The sequence below is a fragment of the Daphnia magna genome, linkage group LG10, assembly GCF_020631705.1.
Source record: "Daphnia magna isolate NIES linkage group LG10, ASM2063170v1.1, whole genome shotgun sequence".
NCBI lineage: Eukaryota > Metazoa > Arthropoda > Branchiopoda > Diplostraca > Daphniidae > Daphnia > Daphnia magna.
Genome location: NC_059191.1, coordinates 6,525,375 through 6,537,569, shown reverse-complemented (window position 1 = coordinate 6,537,569; position 12,195 = coordinate 6,525,375). Strand labels below are relative to the sequence as shown.

Genomic DNA, 12,195 nt, shown 5'->3' with positions numbered 1-12,195 from the left:
GAAAGAAATCAAAGTATTATTTTCTTTTTCCTGTAGACTCTAGGGCCCTGTCCTGCCCATATCATGTCCCTATATAAACATCTATATTTTAAAAAGTCAAAAAATAAAATAAAAACTCCAGCTGGACAAGACAGGCTTTTCACTTGCCGTCCGGTACTTTGTACTTTATCCGGCATCTCAAATAGTCTAAAAAAAAAAAAAGAAAAAAGGGAGGGATCGCAAGATCAAGAAAAAGCAACGTCCGGTGTGTGTATATATTCGTCTGTCGTGTTAAAAAAAAAAAAAAAGGCTGGGTCTGGAGTTGAATCGTCGGCCCACGAAATCAATATCGCACTAGCGTAAATATAATAGTTAGTATCCACACTTCTTACATTCGTTTCCTTTTTCGTTTCTTTTCCTATTTTTTTCTTTTTCGAAAGCCAATAGCACAGCCGCCTTATTCTTTGGGCTAAAAAGGAACGGGTGGGGTGGCGATGGGTTGCCGAACCGCAACAACAACAACCGCAGCTGTATAGGAGGAGCTGCACAGTCAAAAGAAAATCAATAAACACAACAACAACAACAAGGCAGAGGATAACAACAACCAAAAGACAATTGCAAAAACAAGAAATCTGGCGATGCGCATCAAATGATTTCTCGGACGGCCAATCGTGAAACGCCAAATGACAGCAAAAAACAAAAAAACCAAATTCTTGACGACGTCAAAAGTATTCGCCCCCCCCCCCCCGGCATTGAAAAGAAAAAAAAACTAAACTAAAAGAAAAAAGATATATAGATCGTGGCTTGGATATACGTATATGAAAGGGATGCCTTCATTTCCTACGAAAACAATGAGGTACAAGAGAGAGTTGAACCATCAGCAGTCCTGCCTGTTATGATATAGACACACAGCCGTGAAACTTGCGCTGCTGCTCTCCATTCTCTCGTCTTACGCTACGGTTGAACAAGACAAGAGAATAGAGAGGAACGGCAACGACGGTGTGCGTATATATTGTCTAGTAGTATATTATAGTACAGACAAGAGAAAGCCGTGGGTACAATCAAGCTACTGATTAGCTGGTCATTAGCGAGCAAACCTTTTGCGGTATGCAGTTCAGCGAGAACATCTATACGTGCCATTCGCCACAGCGCGCCGGCTCCAAAACAAAAGGAATCGTGCGCGCACACAGACGCCCAACATCACGAGAGAAAAAAAGGGCAAAAGAAAAAGAAATAAAAAAAAGAAAAACCCGAAGGGTAAACGCGGGAATCCGACGTACGTGTCTGACGATGTGCTGCCCCCGATGTTTCGCCGATATTTATAGACTATAGCGCATTTCGCAATTGAAAGCCCTTTAACGAATTGAAAACTGGCGGCTAGTGTACGTATAACCATCGCTTAAGTGGCGTATAACAATGCCGTCTTGGATGGGCTAGGCCCCCCTTTATTCGGGACGACAACAATCACCGGGGCTGCCGGTTCAATGGTCCATTTTTAGTTTTTGTTTGTTTCAGGTGGGGCAGGCAAACTTGTCTGCAGTTTCGCAGAGTTTCGGCGCGGGATGAAACAAAAAGATAAACACATTTGCTTTCTAAAGGCTTTTCATAAAGTTTGATGGCGCGGGACAATGTTTTTCCCTTTCAAAAAAATAAAAAATAAATAAATAAAATAAATAAATAAATAAATAAATAAAGGGTGTATTGAAAAATGGGCGCCACGTAATAATCCATGGGCCGTTATTCAGAGCACGGCCTTTGACGTCGATTCAATAGGCCGTTTTGAACGGTCACGTGACCAGGCAAATGTCGCACAACAAATCAAATCGTTTCTTGTTCAAGTTCGATTCCCGTTGGCACATCCACAACAATCGATCGAGTTACCCAATTCATCCGTTTGAATAATTAGCAAAATCAAATCCAAATCAAATCAGAATCAAATGAAATGAAAAAAACTTACCGACGACGTTGGTGAGTGCGAGCGTCTCGCAGAAAAAGTAGCGGTACGCCCACCAATTGTGATGTTTCAAATTGTCCACCAGATAGTCGAGCAGCAATTTCTTCTTTTGTTTCTTCTCCACTTCGGAGCAAATGCCAACGTCGAGGTCCATCATGAGGGCGTGAATCTTGCCCGCCTCCCAGTTCTTCCACAGCCAACGCGGTACGTAAAACAGGATGGCCTGACGCACACAACAAAACAAAACAAAACAAATCAATAACAACAACATCATCATTATACATTATTTTCTATCCTTTCTATTAGACACAGTTACGTGATCATCTTACATCATCTATTGATCCATCATGTCGACCGTACATCAATAAACCCCCTGGAAAATGTGTGCATTGTTAGCGCATGTAACGGACATACTATCCCGCCATCTCGTTCATATTTTCAATTAAAAACTTAACATTTATTTCCTTTGATTTGAAGAGCTATTGCGCAAGCCATTTTATTATCCAAACAAAACAAAACAACAACAAAAATGCTTCAGCTGTTTGGAGAGTCCCATTTCCTGCTCCGCTTTTGAGAGTGCGAAAATGTCCGAAAGGATGGGGAGGATGGGGACGACACATGGCGGCTAATTAGTGCTGCCGAGAGTAGTGGTCGTGACAGTTAAAAGAAGAAGTGGTAGCTTCCCTCTTTTGCTACTAATATGACACTAGAGAGAGAGAAGACGGACTACCGGCAGCTGTGACTGTCTGTTACTCGTAGCGAGAGGAAAGGAATAACTTTCATCCCCCCCCCCCAAAAAAAAGTCCCTTTTTTTATTCTTTTAGTTTAAAAAATAAAAGAATAAAAAAACTTGAAATTCTTTTATATAGTTAAAATAAATAAACATGTGCCCAGCTAAATAGAAGCGCAGCAGCAGCCGGAGGAAGAGGATCCTCTTTTCTTTTTTTTTTTTTTGTTCCGGGTAAACGAGAATGGGGGATAAGCAAAAGTTTTAATTTTTTTTTGAGGAGAGAGAAACAGGAGCTTCCATTTATTTCCCCGTGTTTCACTTACGCAGCGAGGCAGCCACTACGTTTTTTCTTCCTGGAAATAGATCGCAGCTAAACAAGAAACTTCTCTTTCCTTTCCTTTTTTTTTTTTCCTCTATGGTTAACACAAATAAATTTTTTTAAAAGATGCCTCCATTTTCTTGATTCGTGTCATTATACAAAATAAAAAAAAATTATATAAAAAGAAAATTTTTTTTTGTTTCGTTCATTTTCGGGAAAAGCAAAGGCTGAACGCTCGGCTGGAGACGCCGAGTCATAGAAGAAAACTGTCCGCATTGTATTTGCTGCGTATGAACAACATAATGCGCTTAATGATAATGGACGGGCCATTTAGAAGCCAAAATCGGCCAGACATAAAATCCGGATGAAAGAGAGATAACCAAGTGCAGCGTGAATTTACACATGTTTGCTTTTTGTTTTTGTTTTGCTGTTGTTGTTATATCTGTGTGCTATTTTACAAATGAAATATCCATCGCAAATCACAAAGAAGACACATATTGACATGCACTTTCCTTGTGATTTCCACGTTCGCTATGCGCGCCGATTATCGTGCGGCTGCAGATTTGTACGAAATTTTCATGACATGCAAATTTCAGTCATTAAAACAGACGCCTTCAAAATGAAAAAAAAAATCGCTGGAAAGTTTCAGCGGCACGTAACCGCATCTGCAGTATTTTTTTTTTTTTCTTTCTTTCTTTTTTGTTTCTACTTGGATAATCATAATTTAAAAAAAGGGGGAAACTTGTAATACGGGCAGACGTCCTAAATAAAATGCGCATTGCATAATAATAACGTCAAAAGAATAAATGCAGTAGTGTTTAAAAAAAAAGAAAAGGGGGGGAGGACACAAAGATCAATGATGGGTGGAGCAATCAAAGGAGAGCGCGAGAGAGAAACTAAAAACAGAACAAAACAAAAAAATGCGCTCAATTTCTATTTGTTTTTATCATCGCGTGCGCTGACGAATAAGAAAAGAAAACGAGAAATTGTTACACCAGTTCAATGCGCCCATTAACGTGATGACGATAAAACACATTTTTCTATATTTATTTAGCTTTAAAAATAAAATAATGATAATCCTCACTTATCCATTGAGTCGCTACATCACGTCATTTAAATGCAAAAAAACAATTCAAGTTTTCCTTATTTTCCTCCGTTATTGTTGACGTGATGATGCCAGAGGCTTGACGAGGCACCACACCTTGGCCTCCTTCAACCCTCCATTTCTTTTTTTGGTGTGGAAATAATAATACGCTCCGTTGGGCCTCTCGTGTTTTTCACGCACGCACATCCCCATATCATCAAACAGAATTAAAATAAGAGAATCGCGATCTTTTCTTTTAATTTTTTAAAGTGTTATCCTCCAAACGTCAGTTACAAAAACTAACAACGACAGCTAATATCGGGGACCCAAAAAGCCTGGCGTTCGGTTATTCCTTTTTTGTTTTTTTCCCCTTTCATTTTTTGTTTGAACGATGGCGAAATGATGGACGACCTTTCGACGACTGTTTCACACACCTCCATAAAGTTTTTTTTTTGGCCGCATAGAATCGGCGTACGATAGGGAAACAATGGCGTGAAATCATCGGATGCCAATCACAAGGTATATATATACATATATATAGTAGACACTACATTACATGTATATAGGCAATATAATGTCAAAGGACTAGGAAAAGAATAGTGTGTGTGTGTGTGTGTGTGTACAGCGTTGCTATTTAGTTATCGATCTATAAGGCAAATATATATATACATATATAAAGGGGGATGGTCTTTATAGAGAAGTGGGTGGGCAAACATTTACAGCGTGTCCCTCTTTATCCATCTTTGCCTCTTACCTTAACATCTGAATGCAATAACGCTATGAAAACTAGACACCAGAGGGCCGCTCAAAAAATATTCTCGGACGGAGTAAAAAGATTGATTTATTTTTTATCCGATCGTTTTGTCGAAATTCGATTGATTATTGTCTTGTCGATTCAAAAACTCTTTGGCAATTGAATCTCTCGCCCCCCTGAAAAAAATAAAAAAATAAAATAAAAGTAATTTCTTTTATTTTATTTTTTTATTTTCTCTCTTTCCCTTTTAGGGTACGTGATGGGATCGTCGGGGATTGATAGATTGTTCCAGCATTTGCTTCATCGATTGTTCTATCTTTTGCCACACACCGGAAGCAAAAAGGAAAAAAAAAAAAATGGAGGGGAGCCCCCATATTTCTATCACTTTGGCACTAAAGAATAAAAGAAACTCGGAAAAAATAAAATAAAAAGTTGGAAATAAAGACGTCGCTGACGCGCCCCGTTCCCGGCGGCCCGGAAGAAAAGAAAAAGAGAGAGAGAGGGGGGATCGCTATACAGAAAAGGGTGGAAAAGGGAAAAAGATACTTATCATCTTGACGTCAAAAGGCCGAAAGACTCGAGCATTTTCTCTTGTTTTATATTTAAAAAATATTAATAATAAAATTATCCACACAAGAAAAAAAAAATTATTTTTTTGGTTAAAATTCAAATTTGCTTCTCCTTTCCTCCCACGTTGGGTTGAACGGAAGTTTCCCCCTTGTGCTGTGTGGGATCGTACTCGACAAGAAGAAAAGGAGACTCTTTGATTCGATTATGAAACAAAAGTCGCCAAGGACCACGAAGCAAATGATTGGCTCCATCTTTGCAGGACTTAAGGCCCCCCCCCCAAAAAAAAAATTAAATAAAGAAAGAAAAAAGTCCTGCATCGCTAAAAACTGCCTATCCACAACTATCAAGTAACCCACTTAAAAAAAAACGAGTAATAGTATTATCGTCATCATGTCTGGAAATGATTCAATCAACAAAACTTTAGACCCCATCCGGATAGAGAACATGAATACGTTTTCTATCTCCTTATTTCATTTCTTTTATCTTTAAAAAACGAAAAACAAAAATTGGCTTTAAGGACTTTTAAGCCAAGAAAGTTTGCCTGCTGGCCGTGTTCTTCTTGCAGCGAATCAATAAAATGGGCCGAACCGGTAGCACAGCACCATCAATAAAGGACACAGCAATATCCCCTCCACCCCACCCCCATCCCCCTTACTCTTTTGCGGCTATCACGGCAGCAGCTGTGATAATAAGAAGAGGAATAGACACACACACATCAGGACTTAATAACTGCATTCCTCGCCGTATATTCCAAACGGCGGCCAAAAAGGCCCTTGCCTCCGATTGCACCCTAGAAATAGGCGGCGATTGTTCTTGTTGCTGTTAGCGCTAAACAATGGCGTAAATCAAATTGAAAGGCAACAAGAAAGAAATGAAAGAGACGAGCAAACGTTACGTGCACCGCACATCCCAATCGATTCATCATCGGGTTTTTTCCCTTTTTCTCCATTTTCGTTCATCGCTCGTTAGCAAACGGCGTGAATCAGTGTCGAGCATCGTTCAAAAAAGTGTTGCCCCCTCACCCCACGCAGCGCTGCCTGATTTCTATTGGCAACGTCCCGATCAAGTTGAAGAATGCCGTCGACTTGACAGCACTGGCGCGAGAGTGGCGTCCATCCCAATTAATCGCCAACATTTCTGCACTCGTGACTGCCTAATAAGTTTGGCAACTGAGCATCGCAACCCTGCCAATTTTTCCTTCACTTTTTCTTTTCATTTTTCTTCTTCTTTCGTCTGCAATTCAACCACTATCGTTTTATTTCCCATCATCATTATTTGATTATAATTCTTTATTTTTTTTTTTTTGGGGGGAGCAAAAAGATGGCGCTGCTAATGTCGAAATAAATAAATAAAAAAAAAGAAATCGTATTCTTTCACATGGCGTCTCATAAAGCAGACAGTTGACTCCTTGACAACGGACCTGTCACACAAATAGATCAAACAATTCGACTAGGACGAGAGCGAGAGACGGGCCAACACGGTGTGGCAACCGTGTCAGGTGGAAATGCCATCAACTTGAAAACTAAACATTCATTTTCTTTTGGGGTGGGGGGGGGGGGGGGGTTTTTACATGCTGCAAAAAAAAAAAAAAAAAAAAAATTTTTTTTTATTTTCTTGCAAAAAAAAAAATTTCTTTCAACGCATTGATGGATGGACGGATGGTTTGCACAGTCAACATAACAAAAGAAAAAAAGTTTTCCCTTGGGGGGAAAAAAAAAAAAAAAATTTGCAAAAAAAAAAAAAAAAAAAAAAAAAAAAAAAAAAAAATTTCAGGTCCGACTCTGAAAACAAGAAACTTGAAATCTAGAAAAGACACATTTGGAGAAAATCGAGTTTCAACGTGTGTTCAAAGAACGACATTGACCCCAAGCAAGTGGGGAAAAAAAAAAAAAATTTTTTCGTCATTTACATTTCAGCTTTGCCGATACGCAAGAGCGTCGAACCGTTTGGCCGCGAAGTCACGTCTAATGGCACCTAATTGTATCGTCGACAATGCTTTTCTGCCTCCTCCCAATAAATGACGTCATAAAAATTAAGAGGCGACAAAAAAGGGCTGAATAATTGGGTCCCCTTCCCCTCCCAAAAAAAAATAAAAACAAGAATTCAAGGAACAAAGAAAAACTAAGAACAAAAATGTGCTCCCAAAGTGGAACGTCGAGAGATGGAAAACCCTTTTTTTTTCTTTTTCTGGCAGTCACGCCGCGATGCAATTAAGTTTCACGAGAACTTCCCCCCTTTTTTTTTTTGTGTGTCTTCCTTTTAGCCGAGCCTGTACAAAAAAAACACGCAGTTACGAAAAACGAAAAAAAAAGAAAGGCGATAACAGGCAGCAAGAACAACAGGCCTGGATAGCGTCCAGTGTCACTGAGAATGTTGTTCAATTTCGTTGTTGAACAGTTTCTACCTTCTCGTCTGTTTGACTGATTGTTGACGACGTCATTATGCTGCTAGTCTTTATTTATTTATTTTTTATTTTTTTTTTTGGCAACTGAATCACCAGCTGATTCGCATAATTGATGCAATAGAAATTTCAAAAGAAAAAGAAAAAAAGAAATGCCTTTCCATCAGCTCTGAAGTTGAACGATTGTGACTATAATGGACGGTGCCTTCAATCCATTAAAATAAACGGTCCAAGACGTACGAGTTGTCGAAATTTACATAATATCTCTCAACAACCCCTCCCTTCTCCCTATTGATCGGTGTTTAATTCTTTTCTATTTTTGGTCCACGTACATTTTCTTTCGATATCCACGTCCTGTACGGCAGACTGCATTATATAATGGATGTATACAGGCCCGCTGCTAAACTGGCGCATATATGTTGGATAGAGTTTTCAACTTGGCGCTGCCATCGATCGATTTCATCGCCACCCCACGTTCATGGCCGGCTCTTGCCCGCTGATCCCGCAACAACAGCAAAAGAAAAAGGACGTTGCAGTTGAATGTGAAATCGTCGAATTGGACTCAACTTGAAAGAGTTTAGGCCACCCACTGCCAACCTTCTCTCGCAGTTGAGTGAACGGAAGAAGAAGGACACGTCCGGCCGAATGCATTTCGACCGTGTTATTATTTGTGCCCGTGCGGTCATCCGGGGTTATCCCATTTGATTTCTCTGTATCGCCATCTGTTTCGCTATAGGCAAAGAACATTTTTCCTTTTGCCAAGTGATGGATCGATCAAAGTTACAGACGAAAGAAAAAAAACGAGATGATTGGAGTAATACACCAAGTCAACTTTGATGCCCCATCCCCCAAAAAAAATAAATAAATAATTCTTGTGTCTGTTTTCCTTTTGATGTGTGAGACACGGAATATATAACAAAAAAAAAAGAAAAGATGCGGACGTCTTTTCTATACGATGGAAAGACTGGCGCGGCAGCTGCGATCCTCTTCTACGACAAGGGAGGGATGGGGGGTAGGTGATGATGGTGGCCGTGGCGACAGCAGCCAGTGCGGTTAGCTGTGCTGGCCTTTCGCCCAATTACACGCGCTTCGTGAGTTGAATAAAAGAGTGGCCAAAAGTCGACGAGCTCCACAGTGACGGACGACACACACACACACACACATAAGTGTGTATGTGCCCAGGAGCTGCTTGCGTTGATGGAAGCCGTGGACGCATTCACTCTCGATTTCTTTTTTCTTCTTCCCTTCTCCCACTCATCCGTGTCTCGCTTAATTTATACGGAGGGTTACGTTAAGGACACACACACACACCCTACCCTATTCATATTATATACAAGGCTGAGATAATGACGACTGCTGTCGGTCGGTGCGAAATTCTTGATGAAAACATCAAAAGGCCGATACGCGGACACGTGAAGGAACGAGAAATCTTTATTCGATTGTGGCCGTTTGTTTTTTAATGTTTTTTTGTTTAAAAGAATGACGCAACAGAAGAGAAATTCTCTTTACACCTTGAAAACGTAGTCGATACGAATGAAACTTTACGGGGAGGCAAAGAAAGAAATTGTTAGACTGAAAAAAAAGACGATAGTGGATGACCTCAGAATTGATATATGGTGATGGAAGAGCTAGCTACTTGATTGCCACGACAAAAGAAATCAAGACAGACGACTGCAATGACGGTCGAGAAGATGTTCTTCTTTTCGTCAATTCCCTCGTCATCCGGAGTCAGCCTGAAAAATAATAAAAAAATAAAAAGCCCCTTTTTTTTTTCCTTTTCTAGAAGAAGAAAAGGAGGCTGGAGAGCGTCGACACAATAGTCGGAGCGGATTTGCATAGCAAAGCCCGACGACGGCCATCACACACAAGAAGAAGGCCACCCTTTCAACAACAAAAAAAAAAGAAAGGCGGAGGGTCTTTGCTGATTTATCTCAATCTGCGCTTTTCTTGAATTCGGAAAGAAGGCGCAAGTCTTTTTGGAAGGGGCAACAGAGGATATATACTTACTATCATTAAATGCGCCCTCTCACGCAGGGGGGGAGGGGGAGAGAAAGGAAAAGAAAAAAAAATGCATTCTGCTATGCAAGTTTATTATTGCGTAAGAGTATTCAATTTTGGGCGCTCGGGCCAATTGCATTAGAGCGTTGAAACGGTGTGCGCGCACACGAAGCAAAAAGAAAAAATTAAGGTCAATTGAAAAAGAAAAAAAAAAAAAAGAAAACCAGGAATAGGAGGGGTCACCTGGTCAATGAATGTGTCCTCCCAACTGCTGATGAAGTTTTCCAGCTTCAGCATAACGGGAGACAATAGCATCGAGAAGCTGATTGCTCACGAAGAAAAAAGAAGAAAAAAAAAAACCGCAAAGAGAATTAAGGAAGAAATACTTGCAACAACTGGCCACGTCCCTAGGGGAGGGGGGATACGTCCAGCTGTTCGTCGAAGAAAAAACTTTGATTGGCTCACGGCCGACAACCGATTTTATAAGTTGAAAGTTTCTTTCTTCTTTGGCCTTTAGCCTTACGCCTTACACGCTCTTACGGATCTTCTTCTTCAACACCAGAGGGCTTTTTTAATAATTTAAATGTCGTTTGCATTTTTATTTTTTTCTGCAGGGGGGTAGGATAGGGACTATTGTATTCGTCTCCGTGACCCTACACGATATTCTTTTGTTTCCTCGTCCTCCCGCCACCCCACCCCACCCAAAAAAACAACAGAACTTTCATATTCGATTTCGAATAACCGCGCAAAACAAGAAAAAAAATTAAATAAAAAGGTTTTTAGCCAACTTCAATATGAAACGCATATGAGTTTCTTGTCTCTTCATCAATGCGCACTCGGCAATCAAAATTTACTTTCCCTTCCTCCCGCCCCCCAACCCCTCCCCCTCCATCCTCCTTTGCATTTTGCAATAGCAAAACGACTGAGTAAAGTAACAGATCAAACATGTTTCTGATGAGACTTAAAGAGAGCCCCCCTCCCTTTCCTTTTTTTTTTTGATACTGGTACGCCAGTCTCCGGACTGATATGCTATCGTGTGTGCGTTGCTCCTTTCTCTCGACTTTGGGTGTGTCTTTTGTTTGAGGCTCCGCCTTCCAAACGAAATTTCTCTCCTTTTTTTTTTTTTTTTCCTTCTTTTTAATTTAAAAAAGAAGAAGAAGAAGAAAAAAAAGATTTAACACAGATGATGCAGCCAACGTTAGACGAATGGAATTCTTTCGGACGTCAAGTTGGGGCTGGCAGCAATTCATTAAATGCCAAACCTCTAGCTTCTGGGGTGGGGTGGGGGGGCTTTATTACACAAATATGGCGCAGAGATGGAGCACGCAGGGGGTGGGGGGAGGGCTTGGTTTTGAAAAGGGGGAAGAAAAGTTTATAGTTGATGACCATCATCGTGCATTTAATCCCTTTTGGCTCTTATCCAACAAAAAAATAAAAAATAAAAGTTCTAGACACCCACACACACACACACACGCGCTATTATCTCATTATACTCCTATGAATTTTCATTCATTAAAAAATCGCCTTCGGAACGACACACGCAAACTTGCACGAAGATGAATACATTTGAATTACCCCCCCCCTCCACCTTTTTTTTTTATTATTTTTTTTTTTTCAAAAGGAAAATACATAGGAGAGCCTTTCGGATGGCACCGCCACATGCCTACGACCGATATATACACACACACACTCGGTATGACGCGAACCCCCTTCTGTGTGCAGATTGCCCCCGTTTGGTTTGTTGGTCCAATGTTTTGGCTTCGTCCACGACGAACAACGACGACCAAAAAGAAAAAAAAAATACACACACACACACACACACGCGTAAAATAAAAAAAAAGGGTTAAGAGAAAGGGACCGAAATGTCCAGTCAATAAACACAGCACGCACGCACCCGGGGGTTGTGGTCGTGAAAAAAAAAATTATGGTCAAGAGAGGGAAGAGAGAGGGAAGAGAAAAGGTAAGGAAATGAAGTTTCTACAAAAATTTCCTTTTGTGTGTTTTCAAGTAGAACATTTCACGATAAGTAAGAAGACATTCATCTATACGAAGAATGTCGGGGTTTGTAACACAAGTCAACAAGCGGCCACTTTCAAAATCGGGGTCTTTTGATGATGATTGGTAGATGAACCAATCACATCTAGCAGACAGGAAAAAAAAGGAAAAAAAAAAAGAGGAGGAGAAGCCGTTGGTTAGCGTTCTCTAATAAATTGGGTGGGGGTGGTAAGAAGGGATGAACCCGTTTCGGGATTATCAGCGACCGTATCAAAATGTGAGCATCCAATTATTATGTGTGTTTTTTGTTTTTGTTTTTTGTTTTTCTGGGGGGCGTGTGCCTTAAAAGAAACACAGTGTGGGTAGAGGAAGAGTAGCAAACTTGATGTGGAGCAAATCGAAAAAGAAAGA

The 12,195-nt window shown here is 40.4% G+C and overlaps 1 protein-coding gene across 1 annotated transcript in view; it reads right to left on the bottom strand.

The window, feature by feature from the left end:
• Window positions 1-12,195, bottom strand: part of LOC116931864 (innexin shaking-B) — a 28,685-nt gene that overhangs the window by 10,728 nt on the left and 5,762 nt on the right. The window contains exon 2 of the mRNA XM_032939518.2: window positions 1,937-2,156. Within this exon, the coding sequence (XP_032795409.1) occupies window positions 1,937-2,156 (220 nt within the window). The remainder of the gene's footprint in view (window positions 1-1,936; window positions 2,157-12,195) is intronic.